The 27391-nt window shown below is 40.1% G+C and overlaps 2 protein-coding genes and 1 long non-coding RNA gene across 3 annotated transcripts; 2 read left to right on the top strand and 1 right to left on the bottom strand.

The window, feature by feature from the left end:
• Nucleotides 1–12: 12 nt before the first annotated feature.
• Nucleotides 13–26887, bottom strand: LOC6627719 (uncharacterized). The gene is given in 11 exon segments (XM_032438357.2): nucleotides 13–2920; nucleotides 3940–4630; nucleotides 4693–4864; nucleotides 5034–5195; nucleotides 5260–5415; nucleotides 5475–5776; nucleotides 5906–6079; nucleotides 6849–6990; nucleotides 7058–7206; nucleotides 7283–8675; nucleotides 26462–26887. Coding segments are annotated over 10 exon segments (3453 nt in total). The 5' UTR covers nucleotides 8382–8675; nucleotides 26462–26887; the 3' UTR covers nucleotides 13–2514.
• On the top strand, nucleotides 25130–25708 carry LOC138911198 (uncharacterized). Its single transcript, XR_011416593.1, has 3 exons — nucleotides 25130–25301; nucleotides 25365–25435; nucleotides 25508–25708. It is a non-coding gene; the product is annotated as an uncharacterized lncRNA (long non-coding RNA).
• LOC138911196 (protein hunchback-like) lies at nucleotides 26557–27103 on the top strand. The gene is made up of 2 exons (XM_070208919.1): nucleotides 26557–26616; nucleotides 26798–27103. Exons 1-2 carry the CDS (start codon nucleotides 26557–26559, stop codon nucleotides 27101–27103), a joined length of 366 nt encoding a protein of 121 aa, XP_070065020.1.
• The last annotated feature ends 288 nt before the right edge of the window (nucleotides 27104–27391 follow it).

Raw genomic sequence — 27391 nt, 5'->3', positions numbered from 1 at the left:
AATTTGCGTTGACATTTGGATTTGGATTCACGAGTTTCTATTTGCATTTGCAATTGCTTTATTTAACATTTATCACTAAACTACTAATGATAAAGAGTTACAAATTTAATTATTAAAGTACAAGTATTTATGCGTTGCGCAGCGCCCAAACGAGCCAAACGCCATGTTTAGTTCAAAATTTTCATAGCTAATTTATTCTTTTTTTTTGCCGTCTGGAAATTTGTTTAGCTACAATTGTACCTTAAGTTAAATAGTTGACAAATTGAAATAGTATTTTTTTTAGATTGGGGCATTGAGATATGCATGATTGGTGTGTGTATGTGTGTGCGTGTGTGTGACTAAAATAATTTATGCTTAATTTATGCAAGCTTTTCGCTGAACACAAACGGCGCAAATTTTTGTGGCACCAACAGAACACAGAAGAGAGGACACAAGAAAAGGTAAAGTCATTTCAAATTGTTTATAGTTTTGAGCGCAATTTATGGTTAATTAGGTTTTATGATTTCGCAATTTTCAGCTTTCGCCTGACATTTATTTAATAGTTAATTTGTTTTTTTTATTGCATATTTTGGCAGTTAGTCGTTGCCCAAGGCAATTTCATAATTTGTAATTCCTTATTAATGATACCCTTGCAGAGTGCGCTTAATGCTCAGCAATAAATTATCTAGCTGCATTAAATGCTGTCATTAGTATCGATTAATAAATATATAAATCTGTGATTAAAGCAACTAATATTTTATCTAACAGAGGTTCTACAATGAGAGAGCTGCATAGTGAACAAAGCGGCAACAATTTGAATAAATATTAAATACTTTGTATATTGGCGTTTCGAAAAACCTCTGCTTTTTTCCTGCAAAAATCAATAAGTTAGATTAATTGAAAGAACATTTTTCCAAGCTCTTTCATCTACATATATCTCACATAGCAGCTTTTTCATCTTTCGTAATCTAAAACCAATTAAAAATAAATCAAAATTAACGGCTTACTATCCTCTAAGAGATTTAAGGGCATGTACATTTGAGCATTATACTCTTGTGAATGGTAGTTAATATGTCTTGCTTTTCTCATATTTCAGTTAAATAAAGATTTATCTGTCTATATGCCTGATCTGGAAACATAAGCCCATATATATTACGCATTTTATCGTTCGTTACCTAGAAAATAACATTAAAGAACTCAAACTTCTGGAATTTAATCAGAAACCTGTTGACAAAGCTTTGCCAAAGATCTAATCTCTTTACTCCCAAGAGGCTTATCCAGCTAATTTGTCTGCAAGGGTATTTGATCTTCGGTAAACCGTAGATATATGAGTTCATCATGTTAAAATTGTATTTAGGCATTCATTAATTTAATGAATTTAATACTTATGTTAAATATAATTGAATTTATGCCTCGTTCATTTGTTGAATTTATAATTCAAATTTTTCTTCCTTTTTTTTCAAATATTAATTTTCGCTCCATATCGTTAATTATTTGTTTCAATATTTGCACATATGTCCCTATTAAGATTATAGAGTAATTATTATAAGTTGGCTTTTAATTTATTCCGTTCAGTATATGTATTATTGTGAAATATTTTTTGTTTGTTTGCGCATTGTACAATTGCGGTTGACTTATGCCAGAAATTGTGCTTGCAATTGCAGTTAAAAACATATGACATCATATGATCTCATTATAATAATGAATATTACATATTTTCTCAATGCGCGCTCCATTTAAAAATAAGGCTCAATCCCCACAACGAATGGTAAAATGGCAAAAAGTGTGGAATATATTTTGTAAAATTCTGTGCAATTCTGTTCACTTTCGAGTTTCTCATGCATCTTAAACGTATATGGAATATTTAATTTAAAAATAAAGTACAAGTGGAAAAATGAAAAAAAATATATATAGAAACTGTGCCGTCGGCCGTATAATTGCCGCGACTCGAGTATATATATTTCGTATTGGTATCGGTGGATAATTTGTATGTGTACGTTTTTAAAAATGGACCATTTAATATGTTTTCTCTCCACCTGCTTGGCGGTCTCTTTGTTCATTCATTTGTTAATCTTTATTATTCTTTTATTGTTGTTGTGTTTTCTTTTGTTATGAAAATATTGCCTGGTAGCAAAGTTCATTTAAATACTTTTGTTTGAGACAATGATAAAGCTTTTCGTCTGCTAACTGTGTGTGTGTGTAGGTGTGTGGGAGTGTGTGTATTATTTATAAATCTATGTTTACGTTTAGAAATCGGCGAAACCGCATAGAATAGTATTGTTTTTAATAATAGGTTTATAGATTTAGAAAATTCATCGAGTTGCGTTCATTTTGTTTTTTTGTTTCTTGCTTTTTGCTTGTGGGATTTCGGTTAATGCTTCGACTTCTTCGACTTGGACTATACGTGCTACTAACTACGACAAAAGACTAGAAAGATGTGACAATTCGGAATTCGATTCACGTAACTGGAGTACAACTACAAAATATGCTATGCGATTCTACTGCCCAAGTGGCTGCGGACACGCCCCCGCCCCCTTACACGGAGGTGGTGATTTGTTCCACAAAGTGAACGGGTCGGCACAGCGACTGCGAACGCTTAAGCCGGCACTGCGGATTGCCTCTGGCTGCCTGACAGCTGCTGCCAGCTCCGGTGCCAGCTGCGGCGCCAGCTCCTCCTCCGCCTCCGTCTCCTCCTGTTCCAGGCATGTGACGACTCTGTCGATGTGGCGTCCGCTGCAGCGAGGCGTAGGCGTGCGGCACGTAGATAAACTCACGGGAGGGCGCTGCCACGGCTGCCACGCCTGCCCCATGACGGCAGTTACACTGCTGCGACATGGTCGATAGGCCCTCCGGCACGCTGCGACTGCGTGCCGAACTGCCGCCACCATATGTGGTGGAATTGGGGCTGCAAGTGCATATGAGTGGCTGCCTGTCCTGAGATCTGGAAATAAATGCGAGCGTGAGGGGGATTGGCTCTTGAGAGGTGCTTTGGCTGGTAAATAGCGCAAGTGCAAGTGCAATGATGTTGTTGACATTTTGTTGGCGCTGACACGAAGCCGAACAACTCCCAATTGCATTTCTATGGCTTGATGGCATTAAACAAAGAGACACAGATTCGATAATTGAACGTCAGTTTCGTATGAGCTGCCGAAAACTTAATCATGTAGAAGGCATGCACTTAATTCCAATTGCATTCAAGTGCATCCATTTAACATGCTCTCCGGCTCAATCCATTCAAATGCATCTCAGGCATAATATTCAGTTGAATTAATTAACCATTTAATTGCGTGGATTGCATTTCTCAGTTAAGTGTGAACGATAGCTTCTAGAAATAACTCGCACTGCTTAACAATTTATAATTCAATTTTCTCCTCAATAAAATTTAACTTCTAAAAGGATTCACATAAGTTAACTTATTAATTGAAAGTCGTCTTAAATCGGGTTTAACTGGTTGAGGGTAGATGCTAACATGAAATGTATATTAAATCATTTCTTGAATGGTCAGTTTTAATTTATAAATAGCATATTGAAAATAAATCTTTGTGCACATTAAACGCATTGAATTGGTAACTATTTTTTAAAAGGTTGTAAAGCTCACACTAAATTTAATAAGTATGACTGTTCACGTTTGAAACCAACGCCTATCCTTAAGATACGATTTGCGAAACTGATTTTAGAAACCATTTTTTGTTGTTTTTTTTTTTTATAAGCATAATAGTATCAACATCAAACAGCTATCATAGGAAAAAATCTTTTTCTAAAAAAAAAACCAATGGACTATTATCTTTAACTAAGTAGCAAAAGATAACTGATGGAAAATATTGTTGATGTTGTAGAAGCTCAAACATTTTGTTGAAAAATAAATGAGTCTATGCTCTGCACAAAACTCACTTAGAACCAAATGGACATTTTCTTTATATACACATTCGTATAACATTCAGGTGCATGGATCTGACTTACTTGGGAGACTTGCGGCAGCCGAGCTCGTAGGTGCTGTGCCAGCTGCAGTACATCTGGCCATCGCAGCAGTTGTGCTGCTGGATGAAGGAGAGACTCCGCTGCAGGCGCTTGCCCATCTTGGCGCCAATGCTGCCCTGGCCCAGCTGGTAGGGCGTGCGGTTGGCCTGCTGCATGTCCAGATTGTGGCAGGCCAACTGCTGGGGATGTGTATGGGTATGCGTATGAGGATGGGAATGCGAATGCGTATGCTGGACAGGCGGCTGATGATGCTGCGACAGATGCGAATGCGACTGCTGATGCATGTGACGTTGACAGTAGTGGGAATTTGTGGCCTGTAAATATGGCTCCATTTGATTGAGGCTGATGCAGCTGCGGCTGAGCAGATCGGGTGCCGGATAGTCGCCATAGCCATAGTCCAAAGGCAGATTCGGGCGATGGTGTCGCGCCGACGAGTGGCGCATCAGCATGGGCGTGGGCAGATGCCCATTGAGATGTCCACGCGGCGGCTGCTGCTGCTGCTGCTGTTGCTCTTGTGGCTCGCTGATGAAGAAGATGATGATGCCCGAAATGGCGGCCGCCGCCGAGCAAATATAATAGCCGGCACGCCCATACTTCAGCGAATAATCATTAAGAAAGGAAGTGAGGGGCACGCTAATGAGCACGGGCACCGACTGGACGCCGCGTATAAAACCTGCAAAAGAGAAGTTGTACGAAAACATTAACTCCAATTAGAGTTGATTGCATGGCACATACCCCAGGCCTTGGAGAAATGCTTCAGCTTGATGCGTTCAAGCGCCAAAATCTTCAGCGAGTACTGAAAGCCGCCCAGGCCAATGCCATAGAGCCAGCTGAGTATGCACAGTCCTTTGTAGCCCATCACAAAGGATAGAAATAATATGGCCAGTGCAACAATGGATATAAACAGCTGCAAATTGAAAGAGGAATTGGTAACAGTGAGACCTAAAAGTTATGCTCGAGCTTTTGTTATCCGTCTTTGACGGAGCTGAATGATATTAAACTAAAATTTTAAAGTTTTCGCCCATTTTTCAATGCACGAAAGATGGATTTTCCGTTTGTTCCGTTTTCCGTCTCACCTGAGAAACAATCTTGGTATTGATCACAAATTGTCTGATCACAAAGCAGCGACGCAGAAGAGCGCCGGCCAGCACAACGCCCAGAGCCATGGAGATGCCCAAAAAAGTTTGCAGCAGGACCAGCTCCTGCACATCGGAGCCCTCCTTGGCAGCATTGAGGGCCTAAAATAAAGCCGTGTAATCTCCGCTATAAGCCTGAGTTAAGATCAAATAAGATTCTAATTACCATAAGGAACATGGGCGTATAGATGCCGAATGCAGCCACACTGGAGGTCATCAATAGTATCTTAACTGTCACGGATTTTAGCGATGATATGTCCAAAAATAAATATCTCGTGGGTGACTCCACCTCCTGCGTGAGTTTGGGCTTCTTCTCGCGTAGCTTATAGTCAAAACAGTTAACAATAGTTGTAGAGTTGCGAGTTCCGTGTTTGTACTCACCTTTTTGCGCTGGTTCTTCAGATGTTGGATGGCGCGACGTTGCGGATGGTAGAGGGATGCGGGTCGGTACATGAGACCCATGAAAAAGCTGAGCGCCGTTAGAGCGGCAACGATTTGCAGGCCCAGGCGCCAGCCAGCCTTGCCCACGCCCTCTTTCAGTATGACGGAGAACAAAGCGATGCCAACGCCCTCGCCGGACATGGCCACCATTTCGACGAATTGCCGCCGACGCTTAAAGTAATTGCCCAGCATCACGGTAGAAGCTTCACGCACCATGGAAACTCCGATGCCGAATACGATGCCTGCGCAGCGTGCGGAGTATAAAGCAAATCAAAATGGGAACCAACACATCCGGCACACAACTTAAGTATATTCCCCCACACAAACACACACATACACAAAAGCATATAAACTCTATACTAGATACGTACCATAACTGAAAACAACCTGACCGAATTCCGTGGCAAATGAAGTGAACAGAATGCCCAGCGGCATCACCAGGCCACCCACAATCGAGAGGAGGCGTATGGAACGCTTCCGGCACAACGACACCACAAACGGTATGGCCAGCATCGAGACGGACCAGCTCAGGGCGCCCAATAGTTCTACAAAAGAATTCATAATATTGTTTCACTTGTGTACGCAATGCAGAAATATTCATTGGAAATGTTATTTAAGCTAATTACGTACATTAAATAATTCCTAAGAAAATGCAGATATATATATATTATAAAATTCATGAATTTCATATATTACATGGATCCAATATGGACAAATATTATATGTAAATATATAAAGTCATTCAAAGATATATATATATTAATTAAGAAAAATATACTAACATTTTAATAAATTTAAAAGAAAAATATATTGTTTAGGCAAATATTTTTAAAGTATTGCAAAAAAAAAAAGTAAAAAAGAAAAACTTCTCAGTCTCTTAAGAATTTCCAGGAAAATTTAGTTACGCATGAAATATCTAGGATAAAATAATGATAAATAAGCTCAAAGTGCCTTTGGTATGCTCAACATTCCGTCTATTAATTCTATTAGTATCCAAATTCGAATTTCTTTCTTTAGCGTGGATTAATTTAATATCATCGTATGCAAGTTTTCTTTGTGTAAATCCTTAAACGTTACGTAAAAGAGAATATTTACCTTTAAATGAGGTTTAAGTTTAAACGAATGAAATGAAAATTCTACATATACATGCAATTTCTAATAAAATTGAATATACCCCCTGTTTTGATTTTTTTTTTTTTTCTGCCCATCAATAAAAATGCTTGTTACATACACAACAAGTATTTGAACAATGCCGAATATTTGCCAGACAGTCTGAACGTAATTTAGCTTTCGGAGTTAATAAACTCAACTTACCGATGCCGCTTGTGTTATGCAAATGCTGAACGGCATAGAACAACAGCAGGCCATAGCTGAGCTGGAGGCCAGTGGTTAGGATGTGGACCAGGAAGGAGACGCCACAGATGATCCAGCCCCAGCCGCCATCCGGATAAAAGTACTAAATATATACAAATGGCAGACAACAGTAAATTATGCAATTAAAGTTGTAAATGCACTGGACCTACCTGTCGTATGCGTGTTGTGTCCACACCGGTGCGACGCAGTGCCGGAATATTGCGATGCAACAGATGAAACTCACGATCGGCGAGTGCTGGAAAGGCCGAGTCCTCTTCATCGGTTATATGGCTAGGGTGGTGTGCAGCAGCATCAAAGCCTGCGAGACGAACAATTGAAAGTTGATTAAATGGAAAACAGGACACAAGGCCGCAGGACCAAAGCTCATTACTCACCCAAATAGCAGCCGCCATTGGGCAAAAGTGGCTTGGGCGGCGGCGGGATGCTCCTGTGCTGCTGCTGCTGCTGCTGCTGCTGCTGGTGTTGCTGCTGGTGTTGCTGCTGGTGATACCAATTATCGCAAACGCAGAGCTGCGGGCCGTAGTGGGGCATGGGATTGTACATGTAACAACAGGCATTCAAATTGGGATTGGCATTGCTCGGCGCATACCAACGAGCAGGCTCATGATGCGGCGGTGGCATTGAAGCCGCGCAATGTCGACTGTAGCCTGTGGCTGCATTTGCATAGAGCTGCTGCTGCTGCTGCTGCTGCTCGATGGTGGGCAATGTGGCATAGCTGCCAAAATTGTCACAATGCCGCTTGGCATTGGCTTGTAGTGGAAAGCGCGCCGGATTTGTGCCATGGCAGTGATGTGGCTGCAGCAACGGCGGCGGTGGTGGCGGCTGCATTGCTGGCGTTGGCATTTGAGGCTGTTCAGTGGGCAGATTGGAGAGACGCGGACATGAGACCCACCAGGCCAGCGGCTGGTTGTTAAAGCGGCACTCGGTGCACAAATAACGCGGCGTACTCAGTGTGGCAGCTGCCTCCTGCCTCGGCTTGGGGCTAGCTGCTGTTGCAGCTGTTGTTGCTGCTGCTGCTGCTGCTGTTGTCTTGTTGTGGGCTTGTTGCGGATACGAATGTAGTTGCGGTTGTTGTTGTTGTGGTTCTGGATGCTCACAGCTTAGGTTGTATCTTCGTCACAGTGCACATTTGTTGCACAGCACGGAGCTTCTGTGCTTGCTGCGCACCAGACTCGAATATGGCCTCAGCTCCTGCTGCTCCTGCTGCTGCTCCAGGCTGCGACTCTGACTCTGACTCTGACTCGGACCGTGGCAAGGCTGGCCAACGGGCAGCAACTGTGGGCAGCTGCCGTATAGCGCTGATGAGGTATTCGATAGACGCCGATAGTATGGAAACCGATGCTCCATATCATTGCCAGCATCAAGGGGCGTGGCACTTTGTTGTCGTTGCTGTCGCAGCGTTAAGCGTGGCAAACAGAAGCTGCGGTTGTCTCTGTCACTGCAATCGCAATCGCATGTGCACTGGATGACCATTGTACAGAACGCACAGCCGCTGTATACTATATGTACAGTGTAGTGTTGTGTTAGGCAGTGTTGTGTAATGCTGTGTGCGTCTGTCTGTCCACTTCAATATTGGCAGCGCATAATGCTCGTCGCTGAGGTTTCTAGGCCAGCGCCATCCAACTATATCCAGTTCGGGTGGCCATCTCCGATATATTGGTCCACATCAGTGGGTCAAAAATGTTGCGTGTGTGTGTGTGTGTGAGAGAGATTTTTTCAGCTTCTGTTTCTGTTTTTGGCACTGCAAAAATTGGGAACGTGCACACACTGCACCAATAAATAAATAAATCAAAATCAATTTGTTTACTTCACGCACACACACCCATTCAGGTGACTAAACAAGCACACACAGCACACACAACATACACACAGAACACATATTTCATATGCATAATTTAATTTGCTGTTTAATTGCGTGAATATGCCATTTGCCTGCGAGCAATGCGCAACTTCAAAAAAGATAAATTACAATGGCGGTCACAGTTTGAGAGCCATTGGCTTAGATGGCTTAAAAGCATTCGGTTGGTGGTTTGCGATTTAAGCACTCTCATATGCATTTGGTCAAATCAAATTGTTCGAATCCCGCTCTGAAGCATGCAATTTAATTTCGAGTATTTGTTGAACAAAATTCCACTCTTTGACAACAATTTATTCATACATATTGCAAATAGAAAATTTTAAGCAAAACAATTAGCTCGAGATTTCGATTTGGGCACAGCCCCAAAAGTGCTGCATACCTTAAGGCGTTTTTCCCTGTAGAATATATTCAATATATAATATTTTATTTAATTGTGCTTTTGTTTTGTTTCATTATTATTATTATCTGTTGCAAAATTTTGAATTGTCAAATTACGAGAATATTGTTTATGGCGTCGACTGAAACCCTTTTGTTTTTTAGTGCTCGCATTACATGAAAATCAAACATAAATTACAATTTACAACCATTGAAGGCATAAAAAGTCGCATCTGAGAACTCAAGTGCTTTACCTAGCGATTACAGTTGACTAATATCCGACTGTAAGTAGCTAAATTAATAAGCTGGTGTTAAATTAAACAAACAATATGAGGTTCACTCGCCTGGTAAAACGATACTCATTCATCTGGGCTGAGCTGAGGAATCAATCATCACTTATCGGTAATCACGAGCGCACACAAGAAGGAGTCCAACTAACTGGTTGAAGTATTTATAGCCCGAGTGCGTCACATAGCTAACTGGGCTAAAATAAGATAACTGGCAGGCGAGGCACATCATTCAATTTGCACAATAACCGCTTGGGAATTAGAAATGAAAACTGAATTATCGCCTGTGGCTGCCAGAGAGTGGCTGATGAACTGAGTAACGAAGGACATGCCAAAAATGAATTCAATTAGGCTATCTGCAAATAGTTAACCGAATTAAAACTGCGGCGCAAACAAACAAGTTGCAAAACGAATTTGCTGGCACTCGCAGGAGTGAGGATTAAACCATTATTCGAGCGAGCTCTGACTTTGAGAAATTGACCAACTGATTGTTGTGGACAGTTTGGCACTTTTGTTACTAAAGTTTTTGTTCGCATTTATAGAAATTTGCCAACAACAAAAAAATGCCCGACTTTAAATATGAATGTAGGTCACAAATCAATTTTACACAATTGTGCACTTAAAAAAAATGAATATTATGTATATTTAATGAAGGAAATGCAGGTTTTGTGATCCAAATAAAAAAAGATAATTCATTCAATAACAAAATAGTACAACTAATAGATATATATTATCTATATGGGGGAAAAAGTTTTACTAAGGAAAATATTTAATTCAAAGAGACAGCAGAAAAATTATAAGTAATTATATTTTGTTTTCTACATTATATTTCTACTTGTTTAAGTTCTTGGAATATCCACTTTGATTGCATTTTTCCGCAACCATATGCAAAATTTATTCCTTATCATCCAGATGAATTTGTTGGTTCAAGGTCTGGAAGATATCAATTTTTTCAAGTGTAAGTTTTTTATATTAAACACATAAAAAAGTAGATTTAAATTGAAATTTTCAGCAATCTCCGATAATGCTTCTCTTAAGTCGTTCCCAGTTTTATTTTTTCAGGTTGTCTTGTCACATGATTGATTTGTGTTGTTGTCGTCGTTGTTATTTATGAAATGAGAAGGTCTTGCACAGTAGCTGTCTTGATAGCATTGGGGACGATTTGAAGGCATCGATTAGTCCAGTGTCCATGGAACAGGCTATAAAGATGATAAATGATTTGGTTTGTTCAGCTGTAAGGAAAAACTTGCAACATTTTGCATCGGACCCGGTTGGCATGTGCAACACCTACCAAAGCAAACAGCATCAATTGCAAGGGCTTCATCCTGGCTGCCCTACTATTCCATTTTTATGGTTTCACATAACGATTTTGGCCGACAACAGCAAGAGAGGAACTTTTTACAATGCACAACGGCGCATTTAAATTGATTGTAAGCAAGCGGGAAGCAAAACAGGAAGCATCCAACGAACAGCCAACATCAATCAAAACGCATTGTGCCCCGGCGCCCACGTTAAGCATCCATCGGGGAGCTGCACAACACGCAGCCAGCTTAAAAATGAGGCAACATCCAAATCCACCAAGCCCCAGTACCCACCCACTCACTACCTGTAGCAACATAAAATTTAAGCATAGCAGAAGAAACAGCAGCCGCAGCAGGAGCAGGAGTAGCAGCAGGAGCAGTAGCAGATGTTGGAGCAGCAGTAACACCTACTACCAATACGTGAGGACATCCTCGTCTAGTCGAAGCGCTTCCTTTCCAGTAAATGTATGAGCAAACACAAAAGAATGTCAAAGTCGCATGACTACGAAATACCTGTACAAACATCTTAAGCACAAGCTAAGGATGTGCTCGTGACACGAAAAGTACAAGTTTCAATTTTCTATTATTGCCAATCATTGCGAAATCAAAGTTCTTTACAATAATACAAACGCCAGGCTGATCAAGAAAAGTCACGATTAAAGTGGAAAAAAACGATGATATCCAGCAATAGCATTAGCAATTCTAGAGATTTTAGGCTCAATTTTCTTTGTTAAATCTTTGAAATATGTTCATTTTAATCTCAGAACATTTCTGTGAAATTTCTTCAAAACTCTTATTCATTAAATGGGATGTCAGACATACATGTAAAGTCTTAGGAATTTATATCAAATATATTACGTATGCCATTTAGGCTGGCTTTCAGTTATAACATAATAATTTACAAATATTTAAATCCTGCATGGATCTCAGCACAGAGATTCACTCCTGGCAGTGCTAAGTCCTTAAGAGAGCATCTCACTTCAAATAATGCAGTTTCTGCTAAGCTCAAAATACACAGACTAAACATATCATATCTAAGATTATACCCCATAGCAAACGCTTGGTGCAGGTATAAAAATATTTTACGAAAATATATATATATATATATATTTTTATTTGTTACCAGTCGAGTGTAAAATGTTGCACGAGCTCGAGGATGCCTTTGGGTTTGCTCTGCGTAGATGCCACAACTGGCCGCAGGCAGCGCTTAATGTCAGCCGCACATTTCAATAATATCCTAGATATCCTTGTGCCCTACCATAGTACATATATGCATATATATTTATATATGTGTATTATTATTATTATTTCCTTCGTTTTTAGCTTTTATTTAGTCGTGCAGGTCAGGGCTTTATGTCCTTTTAAAATGTTATATTAAAATGTAAGCGTTGTGCAAATTCAAATAACTCACAATGTTGATAATCTGAACATTCAAAGTTTATGGGCGCGCCCACGCATACGCCCCGTCGGCCAGACCAGGTTCATGTGCTGACTTAACTGGTCATTGACTTTTCCAACTTTATGATGCACTAAAATTAAATATACAACGTTCCATATAAATATCGTGCATCGTGTCTCTGTGCATGTGTATGTAAAAAAAAAAGGACAACTTTTATATGCCGCAGCGCAAAAGGAGCAGACGGCAGCCTGTTTGCAGTTCCAGGCGGCAGCTACCAAGCGGCAGCAAGGCGCAAAATGTTGGTCCTTTTCGGTGGGAGGTGTCGCTGAGCCTGGTCAGTTCACTGGTTTACTCTGCTGATTAAACATATTGCGGCAGCGACGATGTCCCCACCACCCAAAAAAAAAAGCTAAGTTATTTGGCCAAGCTTACTCGACTTGAAGATACCCACAATATGTTTGGACTAATCTAGACCATATACGTTTGTATATGTTGCCAACTATTTTCTATTATAAGCAATTCTTAAAAAACAAAGATAATTTTTATCAAAACTCAATGCTTTTTCATAAGAAAATATTTGTAAGATCTCTCTAACGACTTTGTATACAATATTATTAAGATTTGGATGTTTTTAAGGGATATATCCAATCCTCTTATGTATCACAGTACAAATGTGTAGCTTGTTTACGACACGCCATTTTTAAAGCTTACAGGGTATTCCATAAAGGGAAAAAATTCAAACAACTTTAAGCCACAAAATTCACACCGAGAAGTTTTTGAGTTGTTTTTGCTATGGGGCTGACGTCGCTTTTTTCACGCCTGTTGGGTGAACGTCGCAGCAGACTTTGGTCCCTAGTCCCTAGCCGAAAGATAATGGATATCATGTTGCCGCTGGGTTTACATTTTAGTTTTGCACTTTTCGTTGTAATAAACACATGACAATATGAGAGGCTCCTGGCGCTGCATGCACCCTTCAAGGAAATAGCGAAACAAAAAAGGAAATAGTGTTGCAATCGTTCCAAAAATCAAATTCTCTTCAAAAATTATTTAGGTTTAATTTCATTTTTTGAAAATTTTTTCTATATCTATACTGTAACATGATTTAATTAATATAAACTATATTCAATAAATTGAAATATTGATATATGTCTTTTAGCTGGTTTTCGCATTTTATTCTCCATACACCCTGAGGAACTTGATACTTGCAATAATTTAAAGTCTTTTTTTTTCAATATGAATTTGGCTGAAGAAACTTCAATTTAATTTCGGTCAGCACTTTCCAAATTGTGGTGAATGCGTTTTGAAGAACGCAAAGACTCTTCTATAAGCAAACTTTTTATTTCGCTGACTGCTGAAAGGGTTCCAAATTTTGATGTCCTTTTGTGTTTATGCGAGTGGGTTTGTGTCCGTGTTTGTGTTTGTGTTTGTGCATGCATGTGTATGTAAAATTTTCGCACTCCCTTGGGAAAAATAATTCGAATACTGCTGCCTGCTGGCAACTGGAAAATATTAATACTTTTTCATTTACTTGGGGCAACGGACGACTTCAAGGCGTTCCAAGGCTTTGCTGAAAACTTTACAATTTGACCAAATATTTTGCTTGTCCCCGAACTTTGTGCATATTTTATGTGCAGCACTTGAGAAAGAGTTTTGCGACTTCTGTTAAGCGCTGAATAATGGCCATTCGTGTGCCCCAATAACAGCTTGTGAGTCCTATATGAACTGGAAACATGTTACTAATAACCCAAACGGAACGGTCTAATCCACAGTGGCACCCTCTAAATAATCAAATTAAATGACGAGATCATCTGCTTAAATGCCGGCCCATTGCTCCTTAAAGTATGCTTCGTTTTTATTTGCAGAGATTGTGTTAAATACCCCATGGATTTTTGTGCTTTTTATCAGAACCTGTGTGGCAGCAATACCGCAAGTGCCATTAACCTTACTCAAAAATCCTATCCTGGGCGTAATTAGGTTGCCCGCTGAGCAGCCAGGATCAGGACCTCGAACAGGGCCACGACCAGGACCAGTCAACCTTAATATTAATATTATTATAAATAAATTTAAAACCTAAACTTGCTTAGGCCTCAAATTTAACAGAAACATCCACACACCCACACACACAGAAGGGCAGACAGATAAATTGTGCGGGTGGTGCGGCGGATGGGAGGTGCGTGGTGATTTGCGGCGGGCGTGAGCCACATCATAAAGCGAAAGCTAAACCCTTCTTTGGCTGAAAAATGACACTTCCGCCAAAAGGCGACGAACGGAAGGTCTAAAACAACGAAAATTACAATCACAGCCACTGGACGCAGCTGCGGCTGAATCTGTGGGTGGTTTTCGGGCGGTTTGGGGTTTGGTTTTTGGTCTGGTTTTGATTTTCTGACTTGGCTGCAGGCCTCGGCGACTGCTTTATCAACATCGAAGGCAAGCCTGGGAAATCGACACAAGCAATTTTATTATTGGGCTGGCGCCCCATAAACCGTTTCACCCTACCCAGCCAGTGTTACCCTTGCCCCGTAGCATGTCTTATCCACTTTGTTTGTGCTGCTTTCGGAGAATCGAATTAGCATGCAAAATCTTTTGTTTGACTAACAATGTGTCAAAGTGTATGACGAGAGCGCGTTAGTCTTTGTCAAGGCACCCGCCACACACCCCGCTCCGGCTGCCAGAGCCCCTGGAGCCTGCGGGCTATTAGGCCGATAGAGTCACAGCTTCGGCTTGAATGTTCCCCAAAGGCAAGGAGGAGGCATGCCTTGGCCTGGTTGACATGCCACAATGCTGGTCACCTAAATGGAAACCGCAAAAGATTCTGTCGTAATTTCGTTTACAGCTCACAAAGTGAATTATTACTGAAATGTTGCCCTAAGAGTTGGGTCATTAAGCGCGCACCAGAAGCTGTAGGATAAAAGTAATTCTTTTAATTAGTAGCTTAGCCACAACGCCCATTTAAAACAATAAAAAAGTTGACCAACCTTTCGAACCTGTTCCTATGGGGCGTCCCTTTTGAGTCTACTTTTTAATTTAATCTTTCGGCATATGAATGAATGTTATGAATAAGAAAAGGTGGACACGAGGGTTTTTCTTATGAAAAATATTAAAAATTATCTGAGCTACTGTATTTTACTGAATTTTGAATGAATCTGAAATGGAATTATCATGGATATTATCATGTATACGAATCGAAATTACATATTCTAATAAAAAATAACGAATTAACAAATCCCTATAATACAGAAATCAATCCAAAGCCTAAAAGAAGGCTTAATTTGAAGGATATCTACAGTTCGAAACGACTCTTTAAAATTTTGGGCTTTTTTGACTTAAATTCAGGAAGATTTTTACCCAAATTTAAGGGCATGGCTGCCTTTAAGCCCGTTAATAAGTATTATAAGCGCTACAAAAATGCATTTGTATTTTATACATTTATTTACCTTTAGACATTTTTTTACCTTTAGTATGTTTAGCATTTAAGTTTCGAAACTAGTTCAGCTTTTTAGTTTAAAGGAAGTATCCTTTTTCCATGTTCCTTGGGAAAAGTTTTGTTGCATGTTGCCTTTGACATGTCGTTAAATTTAACATTAAGTTGATTTTTTGCCCATACTCATATTCTTGTTAGCAAATTGTTCAAATTGTGCGCCGGGTGGCAAAGATGCAATTTAATCTTGTTGTTAAATATTTAATAGAGGATAAACTATCTGCTAACAAGCACACTTGAACCACTTTTAGAAGCGGTTGCAATTTTACAATGTGTGTATGTTGCATTATCATCAAGCTGCTAATGGACACAAAACCAATAAGAATACCAAGCGTATCCAATAAGTATTTTAAGCCTCATCAATAATGCTCGTGTACATTTAGATACTGTGACATAAAAATTCCAATATGACGTTTCAATACGGAGCAGCATAATTGGCCAAATGAATTAAAGATTTGTTTAAGTGAGCTCTGGCCTTAAAAAAGCTTTTTTAAAAATTAAATAAATTATATGTTAAAATGAGAGCAAAGACAGATTATCTTGATATGTTGACATCTAATTCCATACATTTTATTTCAAGAAATTCGAAAGACAAATGTATTTAGAAGCTAAGCAAGATGTTTTAATAGAAAAATGATAAATGGTATCAATAAATTCATAAGTGTTTTTCATATAATAAAACAGTACATTTATCATAATGATTTAGGAATATTATGCCCTCCCCAAAAAGAATACTCATTACATTCCAAACACATATATTTTATATAGAACTCTTACGAATGTCCCAGACCCAGTTATATGAGTCAGGCCTACTCAAGCGCTGGGCATAGTAGGCATTAAGGAATAAACAAGTTAGTCGGAATATTGTGGGTCATCAATTTCCACCAAACTGTGGCTGCTTAATTAATGTTCGTTTGCTTTGATGATGTTGATGCGACGGCTGCGGCTTCCACATTGTGTTGACCTTTCTGGCAAATGCAACTTGAACCACTGTGAGGGAATCAAGTAGAAGTAGCCCAACAGCTTGTGCTAAATTAGCAAATGACATAGTCAACATGGCCAACATAGCGACTGGCGGCAGCTCATGCCCATGCCCATGCCCGGCAAGGCCTGCTAACCCACAAAACAACGTGCAATGCCGACACCATTTACAGATACCCCCTTTCCCACACCTCAGCATACGCTATATGACTCCGCATTCTGGGTCTCCCTCTCCACAGTCAACCTGCCACGGACGCCTTTGCGCTGACACAGAACATAATGCCGACGGGCAATGCTCTTTTAAGCACGCAGTTCTGAATGGCGCAGGCCCCAGGAAGGGGGTTGTGGGGGGGGGTGGTGCGCGGTGGGTTTCCTTTGGTTTGGCCGCTCTTAGTGCTGCTTGTCTAGCGAAAGTGCCTCAAATGCGCGTAACAATGATGATTATATATACATATATATATATACTACATAAAACTAAGTGAGGTTCGTGTACGCCCGACTAGCAGGTACCCAGTAAACACGGACGAGATGGTTTAAGAAGCATTCCAACAAATGGGAGCGCCTCCTCTTGCAACCCTTTTTGCCTTTGGTGTTTATAGACAGAACTTAGGGTGCAAGTATGGCATCTTAAAGAAACCCTCACAAATTTGATTTATATTTATAATTTTGAAATATTCGGAATCTGTTTATACTCAAGGAAAAGCTGCTTAAAAAATGTATTCTCTATTTTCCAGAATCGACCTAAAAAATAAACATGATCTATACGTTCCAAATGTCTACTCTCTGTTCTTGTCCTAAATCGGTAACTGGTGCTGATCAAAAACATAAATACTTTAGACTCTTCTGCCTCTTACCCACATTTTAAGTCCGTTTTCAAGAGATACAGGGTATAAATAGGTAAAATGTGACAAAAAACAAACAAACAAAGAGATAAACAAAGAGACACTGAACAGAGACGTTGGCTTTCACGCGGCTTTCATTAGTCGCAGTTTACCTAGGATCGAGCTACCCCCACATACCGCGTAAGCACCTAGCGGGACCCATAAAGGTCTCGCTGATAACTTCTTTACGTCTTGGGTTCAACTAGAGACGACGCCGCGCCAGCTGACACTGACACACAGATACGGCCCAGTCCACCAAAAAAAACTAGAAATATGCTAAGGCAGCACGAAAATATTTTAAATTGAAATTCTGTTTATCGCGCTGACGAAATCGTCCAAACAGACCAAAGCCTGCAGTCCCCAAGCCCCAAATCCCAAATCCCAAACCTTCAGCACCGGCGACCCTCAGCACACATTGTGGCCTGGCCTGCTTGGCCTGGTTGGCCCGGCTTTGCTTAGCTTTTTGGGGGTAATTCAATAAAGTGGAAAATGATGCTCATCGTCAACGTAATTTGCTTTCGTGGTTTGCACAAATCTGCCAAGGAGACCAAACCGACTACTGATATGCGGACTGTGCACGGAAAACGAGCCACTTCAATGCCGCTAATCGGTTCTTCATATCATATCAAAAGGAGTACGAATCGGTGAAACTTGGCATAATCATCAGCGACAACATAATCTCAAATAGAGAACAGCCGGAGCTAGAGATGGGTCGTATTTTTTATCTTGATATTGAACTTCATGCGTGCGAGACGGACTTGGCGCTATTTAAAGAATTATTCATCATCTGATTACGAAAAATTATTATTAATTGTGGATGCCTACTAGCTTAAATATATTGTTGACTGAGAAAATTCCTAGGGGTCATCGCTTATACAAAATTTTTATTTTAACAAACGACAAAAGTTTGAAAAGTTTAATTACCAATTAGTGGAATAGTTTGTTTTCTGTAAATGGGAAAAAGTTTAAGGGTGGAAACCTAATCAGAGCTAAATAAATAATGTTTTTAGTGGGCTGCTAAGCTTAAAGAGTTTGAGAAAAACAATTAGTCAAAATCCATTAGGTGCCAGATTAAAGAAAATTAAAAATATAAATTGAAATAGAAAATATAGCTAGCTTTTCGGTTGTTTTTACTTTAAAATATGAAACATTATTTGAAGCTCTCTTTTCTTAAAGCCAACCAACGAGAACTAAGTTTGTTCATGCAACAATTAATATTCGTTTGTTTCTATTTCTCAAAAAAGACCGCAGAATGTAATTTAGGATTGTAAAATTAATCTTGGATATGCATGCATTAAAAAGATTAATTGTGTTAGCTAGAACAGTTTCTTTGTGTGTGTGAGTGAGTGTATGGGTGTATGGGTGTATGGGTGTGCGCGGTTAAACTTGGCAGCCCAAGCCTATCTCTAATAGGAGTCGCATTAGCAGCTAGTGAGCGCGTCATCATCAAGTGGCAAGCGATGGGCGAACGGCGACAGACTCTGGTGCTGGGGATGCCAAGGAAACCAGGCAACCAAGCCAAACGAAACCAAACCAAACCGAAGCAGCATATACAAAAGGCAACTGCTGCCTGAGTGGCCGGAATGGTGGGGCGTCTGTCTTTATGTGTGCCTCTGTGTGTGTGTGTGTGTGTGTGTGTGTGTGTGCATGGGCCGACCCCATTACGTGCCAAAGCACTAAAAACAAGACCAGGCGGCATCCCAAGCGCCACCACAGGGTGTTTCATATGCCTGTGTGTTTGTGTGTGTATGTGTGTGTGTGTGGGCCTCCAAATATGTGTGAACAGCGCTCGTAAATTTTGTCATATTTTCTCGTCTTTCACGTTCAACTTTTTCCATGATTTTGTTGCTGTTGATGCCTTTTTTTAGGCGCACAGTTTCTTGTTAATGCGCCTGACTTTTTGTTTTGTTTTGTTTTGTTGTGATTTTATTTTTCATTTTGTATTTTAGCAGCCCATTAAAAAATGCGGCCGCACGCACAGTTTGACATGCACTTTTAATCGATTACAAAGGAGAACGAAAAGCAACAACAACAACAACCACAACAACAAGCTGTTAAAATTTTCTTGGCACACGATTTTCCATATTTATAAAAATTTTTATTTCTTCACGATTTTTCTTCATTTTGTTTTTTTTTTTTGGCACACATGCGAAATGTGTTTTTGTGTGTGTGCTCATGTGTGTGTTGTCTTTTGTACACTTTTAGTTATTGTTGTTGCTTTAATGCTGCTGGTGCTGCTGGGACGGCTGCTGATATCTGCGGTGCGATTAAAGTTAATTTTGGTGCTTTAATTGAATAATAAATTAAGCGAATGGCCCCGACACAAAGGCTCAAGCAGCAAAATATCCAGCTGACATAAGTGCACGACAACAAGAACTAGTTATATGCAGAGATTTATGCTTGTGTGTGTGTGTGTGTGTGCGTGTGGTCCCCAGAATTTCAGGTCGTTTTAGCCAAAAACGACGGTCCTGGCATCTTATTAAAATCTAATTCATGTACGGTTCAAATGGACTTTTAAACGCAAGTACTTCATGCTGTCTATCTTTGTAATGGCCCAATTGGGGAAAACATAAGTTTTTCATTATTCTGTTAAGAGCTAAGCATTAATACATGGTTTTATTAGTAGTATTATTAGTATATGGTTCAGTTAACGACTTGTCTTGGGACTCGATTCGATTAAAACGCATTTCCACGTGCATCAACCTAGGATTCGCTTAAAGTTATGAAAGTTTTAGTTTTATTTATTGAAAAAAGAATAATATGATTTCCGTAAAAGCCAAATGCGTCTTCCATTCAATAATCAAAGTAGTTAACATAATACAGTAAAACAAAGTTTTACTTGCAGCTAGAAAAGTAGTTTATCAATTTTCTTATGCATAAATCCAAATAATATGCAACTAGTTTGGAATTGGTATAAATTCACTTGATATTCAGACTCGACTTACGAGGACCCTGTAGGCAGCTCCAAAGCTTAGAATATCTAGCAAAGTTTCACAGGAATTGTAGTTATATATCCGGCAAGAAATACACTCTACATTTATTTGATTTATATTTGGCTTTAGATAACCGTTAGACACAGTTTGTTAAGCTTAATTTCGTTTGAGTACAGGGTATAAAAATAAAAATAAATACAGACTGTGTGAGGAAGGATTCTGTGTTCCACATGCTTCGTTTGCATATTGTAACACGCTTTGTTAACCCGCTGAAGAACAGCGAGGGTAGAACACACACAACCACACACAGGGAGGAGGGAGGGAACAGGTAAACTCCAGAGGGCAATGAATACAATAAACAAAATGCGTAAACAAGGCGTGAGGAAGCGCTCAAAGCGAGCATGATTAAAAAGTAAGCAAGAATAATTGCGAAACATTTAAGGACAAGGACCAAGAGACAAAAAAGGAAGCTGCAGAGCAAATGAAGTGCATTAGAAAATAAGAAATTAAATTTTTGCCATGCCAAAACCAATTTCAGACACTAATGGAAACGTTTTAAGGAACGCATGAGCGATGTGGTGTGTGGGTGTGTGGGTGTGTTGGTGTGTGCGTGCGTGCGTGTGTGGGATGTGGGCGTGTGTGCGTGGGTGCGTGTAAGGATGAGGAGTGCTTAGTGCTGCACATTTAGCAGATAACAGATACCCGGTTGGATATGTATACAGCTATAGCTATCTGTATATACACAAAATGCATAAGCTGCTCGAAGTTTAATCGGTTTATGTGACAGTTGAGATACGAGGTTTCTGGGTGGCATGAATAGGGGGGTTGGGCTTGGGTTTGGGCTTGGGATTGTGGGCTTTGGCAGCTTGACTGGCGCAATAAAACGCACTATATCATAAAGGATCCGAAGCTATAAACTGCATGACGCACGAAAACGATTCCTACTGCCCCAAAACGAGACAAGCAGCAGCAGAAGCTGGCGCAGTCGAACTCCAAGACGAAGAAGCAGTCGCAGCTGAGGCTGGAGTTAAGGGGCTGAAACCATAGCAGCCGGAGCAGCAAGTGGCTGTCAATGCATTTGGGCAGTGCTTAAGATAAGATGTAGGTCTTTGGGGCTTTACTGTGGCTGCGGATACGACACCCACACACACACACTCGCACACACAGCCAGTTGGCTGTCAAACTTTCTTGGGATTACGCAGAAAACAAAAAGCGAGCGGAAGATGAAGGCGAAATGCAATCCAGAACAGTTTAGACCAACTATGGACGCTCGTATAGCAAAGCTCCAGCAATAAATGAATGAGTTATTGTTTCGAAAAAGTAGTAAAGCCCCACGCCCCACTCTGATAACCCTATAAATACGCCTGAGACATTGGGTTCAAAATGAAAAGTGTAATGATTGGCAGGTAATTTACCAGAGCACTTTTTGAAAACAGAAAGAAAAGCCCGTACTAAAACTGTACTATTTTCATTCATAAAGCACACAATAAACTTTGATTAAAAATTAATATGTGCTAACCGCAAAATCCATTCAAGCGAAGCAACCGCTTCGAGCCTTTGACAGCACAACCAGCTGAAACCAAGCCAATTTGTACTCATTTACATTTATATGATTTGTTTTTCCATTTGATAAAACCACACACACACACACAATTTTCAAATCAATTCCAATCCGAACTGTAGCCGATCAATAATTTTCACTTTTCATTTATTGAAATTGGAATAGGCATAGGAATTTTACATAAGGCATTGGTAAACAAACGAAAGGGGTTTTCCCCGGGATAAGCTCTGTTAAATTAAAGTCCAAAACATGTTGACAACAAAAGCCCGCAGCCAAGCTATTTGCCATTTCGAACAAGACAAAATTGTTCGTTTCGATGAAATGCTTGAATTTGAAATAGGACCTTAGAAACAAAGAATTTCGTTATTTTGTTTTGCGCCCCCTAAAAATGAACTTGTCACTGAAATTGCTTCGAAATTTGAGTTATAAAATTGACAACAGAAAACACGTAAGATAAAAAGTCCGTGACAGGGTGATACCCTGTACGACAATCTAAAAAGAAGAACGTCTAGTCACGAACATGGCTAGATTGACTCGGCTATTAATGCTGAACTAGAATAATTATACTTTTCCGAGTCGGAGATGCTTCCTTCTGCCTGTTGCAGACATCTGCATAAATATATAATGTAAATATATCGCTAATATAAAATAATAATAAATAGAGTGCGCTTGGAGCAAAATTTACTTTGAGAATGCTAAAAAAGAAAATCGAAAAATTCAGTCTAATCTCAAGTTTTCATTTCTTAAGTGACCAACATTTGATTCCTTTAAGTTTAAAGCATATTAATTGATGCCCGTTTATCTCCAACATATTAGGGGAAGTATTCTGTGTCAATGCCAAAAAATTAAACTAGTGGGAATTAAAATTATGAAGATAATCAATCAGTAATATAATCAGTAATTTATAACATTAAAATATTTAGTTGGACACAACTTATTCAATGCGTATTTTCAAATTTTGCCATGTCAAATGATTCCCTAACTTTCCACAAGGAATCTGAACAACCTTGCTTGCTCGACTGCTTCAAGGATCATTCTGGTCTATTTACAATCGTCGTAAGTTGAATTTAAACAAATCCTTACCTTGAATACATATACAGCCTTTAATGGAATACCCTTAATATGTACCCCATATTGTTTGGCTGGCGTTTAAATGTTGCCATATTGTGTTTTGTTATTCTCGTGTGCATGTAAACAGGTGACTTCACAGCTGAGGGCTGGTCGAAGCGTAAAACATATGGATTACTGTTTCAGAAAATGGAAAAACAAATGCAATATGACAGTTGGAAATTGTGAATAAAAACAAGTGACACAGTCGATGGCACTTAAAGCTTCGATTGATTTTTGACAAATTCTCAAATTCTCTTTCAGTTTGAGTTTGTGCATTGCTTGCACAGCTGTCGAATGTCAACAGCGTCATATCCAAACAAAATCAAGCAGAACTATGCAAATTCGCACCTGTATTCACCCCAAACGGCCGCCCAAAGCCCCACCCTAAGACAAAACAAATGAAAAATCAACAAACAAAACATTAATCAAAAGTGAGTGAATGAATATTTTTAATTTGCTGGTCTGTCAATGGGTCGCAATAAATGTAAATTTCATAAATGAAGTACTGGAATGATATGATAGCTGACAGGTCGCACACACTCAAACACCACTGCCATCAATAATAAAATGCAATTACAATTGCGAATGGAATGAAAAAAAATGGTGCACAGAATACCCGCATATATAAAAAGCTAACAAAGGTTATAAAAATTACACAGCTCAGCAGAGCGCATTGAATTGCATTTTCACTGCAATTGCTGTGCAGCTAACAGTTGTAATTGTAGCCAAAGATACAGATACATTCCAGAGATACACTTGTAGTTACGAGTTACAGATACATTTAGAGATATACCGATTGCCAGCGGATGGTACACATCAGCTTCTGGATAACCTTTCATTAATCGCTGAATGACTTTACCCCCTTTCTCGCTCTCTCTCTCGATCTCTCTCCCTCTATCCATTTCGCCCTTTCTCTCTTTTTCTATCTAAATAAAATGTCGTTGTTACTACTGTGCGCATTGTTAATGGAGAACCAAGAGGAGGACCCTGATTTCTGTTGCCTTTTCAACTTTGCACTTAGCTGCGCTTTGCTTAACCATTTCCAGCATAAACATAGATTAAGTGAGTGGGTTAGTTGAATTAAATAGATGCTGTCGGTAGTAAGATTATTCAAACTAAATTAAGCACAATTGCACCAAGATTTAATGGAAAATCAGACGGAAAATTAGATTACCCAGGTTTGTCTGAATTTATCGGACTCACGATTAAAATTCTTGGATGACCTCTTTCCACAAAGAGTCAGCTACAACCAGAGTTTGGTGGAGAATAGATCTTCTGGGCTTTTATTAAGGACGCCAGCTGAGTCTCGAGATGCCACAGACTTTCCATGACATTCTGAGAAAAAGAGTCCAACATCTGAGCAAAGGCAAAAGGCAAATCGGATAGCTGCGACTTAAGTTATGCAATTTTGAGCCATTTGCTTTCAGTTGAAGTATAAAAGCGCGGAAATGTGATTCGGATTGTCGCCTTGCCAAAGTGTCCGGCACACTCGAAGGCGTGCTAACTGTCTTATTAGGCCATCCATTGAATTATAAACTAAATAGGTTTAATCAAAAGAATGTTGAAATAAAATAATAATAATAGCTAACTTACTCATAGTTATACTAACTAAAATAGCACAGAGGATAATATGAAGATTCGTAAGCACTCTCGTCTAGCTTTGAGAGGCTGAAGTTCTCATTAATTTCTGGCTTCGTGCTCTCCGATGTCTTTAGCTAAACGGAAACCCAACTCAATTACATCTGACTGCAATAAAAGACAGCATTAAGCACGGCTAAATAATTAATACATTACAGACAACACAAGGGAATCCCGAATTCCTGGAACTGGCGGACAATTTCACATGCATATATGCATAAGTACACATATGTGTATAAGTTTGAATTGAATAAAAGTTATATTTGCGATTTATATTCGAGTCGTGCATAAGAAGGTTTTGCTTGCGAAATCAAAATAATTGTTGGCCACAGGAGCTTTTAATTCCTAATGGCATATGCATTTCTATAATTTGACAATTGGGAATATGTCATAAAATTAGGAAAATAGAATTGCTTTTCACAATTTTTTAGGTCCAAACTTTTTTTAATATGCTACTTTCGTTTAAAGCTTTATTTTGTTTTGTTTGATTTTCTCTTCATTATATAAATTTTGTGTTCACCTATATTATTGCCAGAAAAAAAAATGGTGTGTCGTTTGACATGGGTAAAACTTCTTTAACAGGTCAAATTGGTAGGTATTGAGCAAATTATGCCAAATTTAAAATGTCAAAAAGTTTTAAAATGATGCCTTAAGCACAATGTGCTTAACGTAATTAGGTAAACATGCTTGTACCTGATTTACAAAATAAAATTGAAGAATTAAGGGTAATACTTGAAGCTTAATGGCACACAAAAGTATAATCAAAATATACCATTATGTGAAATATGAATTAATAGGTTGAGTTAGGCCACATTTGGGCCCGTGGATCGGATACTTTTAAAACCCTTCTACCAAGCTTTAAAAAATAATCCAGTAGGATGAACTTAGCTATGTTTATCTCAGCTTATGCTTGGATTAACATCTGCTAGTTCGCTTAGATTGCTCAGAAAAAGACATCCAAGAAATCTATAATATATAATGTGGGAACATAAACATTACTGGTGGGTAAAATATTTAAACTGCAAACGTAATTTGTTTATTTATTAATTTTATTTTATTACTGTGATAGCTGCAATTACAGCTGCAGCTGCAACTGCTGCATGCAACATGCCGCAATATTTGTCATGAAATGTTATTAATTTATGAGCGGACTTCAAGCGCGCTCCAGAGGCGCAAAATGTGCTAATAATAAAAATTCAAAAAAGTGAAGAAAAAGAAAAAAACGAGTAAAAATAAACAAGCAAACACTGTGAAATAAAAGCTTCAGCGCACACTTAATCTAGTTGAGTTTTCCCCCACACCCCGCACCGCACCGCACACTCTGGCGCCCGGCGCCCGGCGCCCGGCGCCCGGCCCCACAGTCCTGCAGTGGCGCTTATGTTTAATGCATGCCACAGTCAGTGTGGCAGTTGTAAACGTAACCAGGCTACAACTGCGGACAGCAACTATGACTGGTCTTAATCGCAATCGCAGAGCCAGTCAAGCAAACGCCTGAGACCTGAGACCTGAGACCCGAGACCTGGAGACCCAGGCGACTACAGCGATTGCTACAAGTGTAACTGCAGGAGGGAAAACCCGTGAAAACTCTGGGTTCGGGGGGCATGGGGCGCAATTCGCGCTGACTGCCAGGGCGGGCATTCGGTGCGTAGGGCATTCAGAGTGGAGCTGGGGGACAACACTCACACACTCACACACTCACACACAAAACTGTCGTCCTCGCACTTGGCTTTAATATTCAAATGGCAACCAACCTCAAGCAATTGTAGAAAACGCAACGCGACGCAGCAAATACTAAAAAAAAAAAAAACAAAAAAATCCCAAAAAAAAATAAAGGAAAAACTTGTAGATGCGACCGCGAAGAGCAACAGACGACGGCAACGACGACGGCGACGGCGACGGTGCTACGGTGCGACGGACTGACAACGACTCCGCTGACAGCTGGAGCACGACGTAGCACACAGATACGATGCCACACGACACACACACACACTCATGCACGCCAGCAAGCACGCACGCACACACACATTCACGTACACACGCGCGCTCAAGACACTTGGATATGGCAATTTGTTGTCCCGGGTCCCCAGAGCGACGTGGAGACTAACACGCCGCGCAGCCGAAATTACACTAAAACCGTTTGTGAATGTGAACTCCAGCAGCAGCAGCAGCAGCAGCAGCAGCAGCAGCAGCAGCAGCCGCCAGCGACCGCCGCTGCTGCCGAGCCGGGACCGGCAGACAAACCGACCAAATACAACGGGATCAGAGCGCTCCATGGTGTATCTATGGTAACCGAAGGCAGCGCACGAGAGCCTCACACAGCCAGACTGACTGCTGGGCCATCGCTGGGCTCGCCTGGGCTGGGGGCTGCGGGCTGGGAAGGGGACGGGCGCTAGGGCAGTCGTCCATGCAAAATAGCCAAATAGCCAGAGAAATGTATTTTTGACTGTGTACGAGAGAAAGAGAGACGAGAGCTTCATTGGCAAATGCCAAAGAGATGTACAGAGAGTCGCAGCGAACGAGAGAGCGAGAAAGAGAGAAGGGGGGAGAGAGCTTTTTCCAGGCAACTCTCACCGCGCATAGACCAAAATCCGAAAACTGAAAACTGGAAAACTGTTAATGTAAATGCCTTTCAACTCTCACGCAATGTCGGCAAGTCTTTAGCTTGTTTTCATGCTCTTACG

The sequence above is a fragment of the Drosophila virilis genome, chromosome 4 (assembly GCF_030788295.1).
Source record: "Drosophila virilis strain 15010-1051.87 chromosome 4, Dvir_AGI_RSII-ME, whole genome shotgun sequence".
NCBI classification, from domain to species: Eukaryota; Metazoa; Arthropoda; class Insecta; order Diptera; family Drosophilidae; genus Drosophila; species Drosophila virilis.
The sequence above is the reverse complement of the archived record's forward strand: the minus strand, read 5'-3'. Positions and strand labels throughout refer to the sequence as shown.

What these genes read in the sequence shown, in the direction of transcription:
- LOC138911196 (XM_070208919.1), top strand. Translation starts at nt 26,557, where the DNA reads ATGCGACCGCGAAGAGCAACAGACGACGGCAACGACGACGGCGACGGC. An exon ending in GCGACGGCGACGGTGCTACG is followed by an intron (nt 26,617 to 26,797) that starts GTGCGACGGACT and finishes CCGGGTCCCCAG; the next exon opens with AGCGACGTGGAGACTAACAC.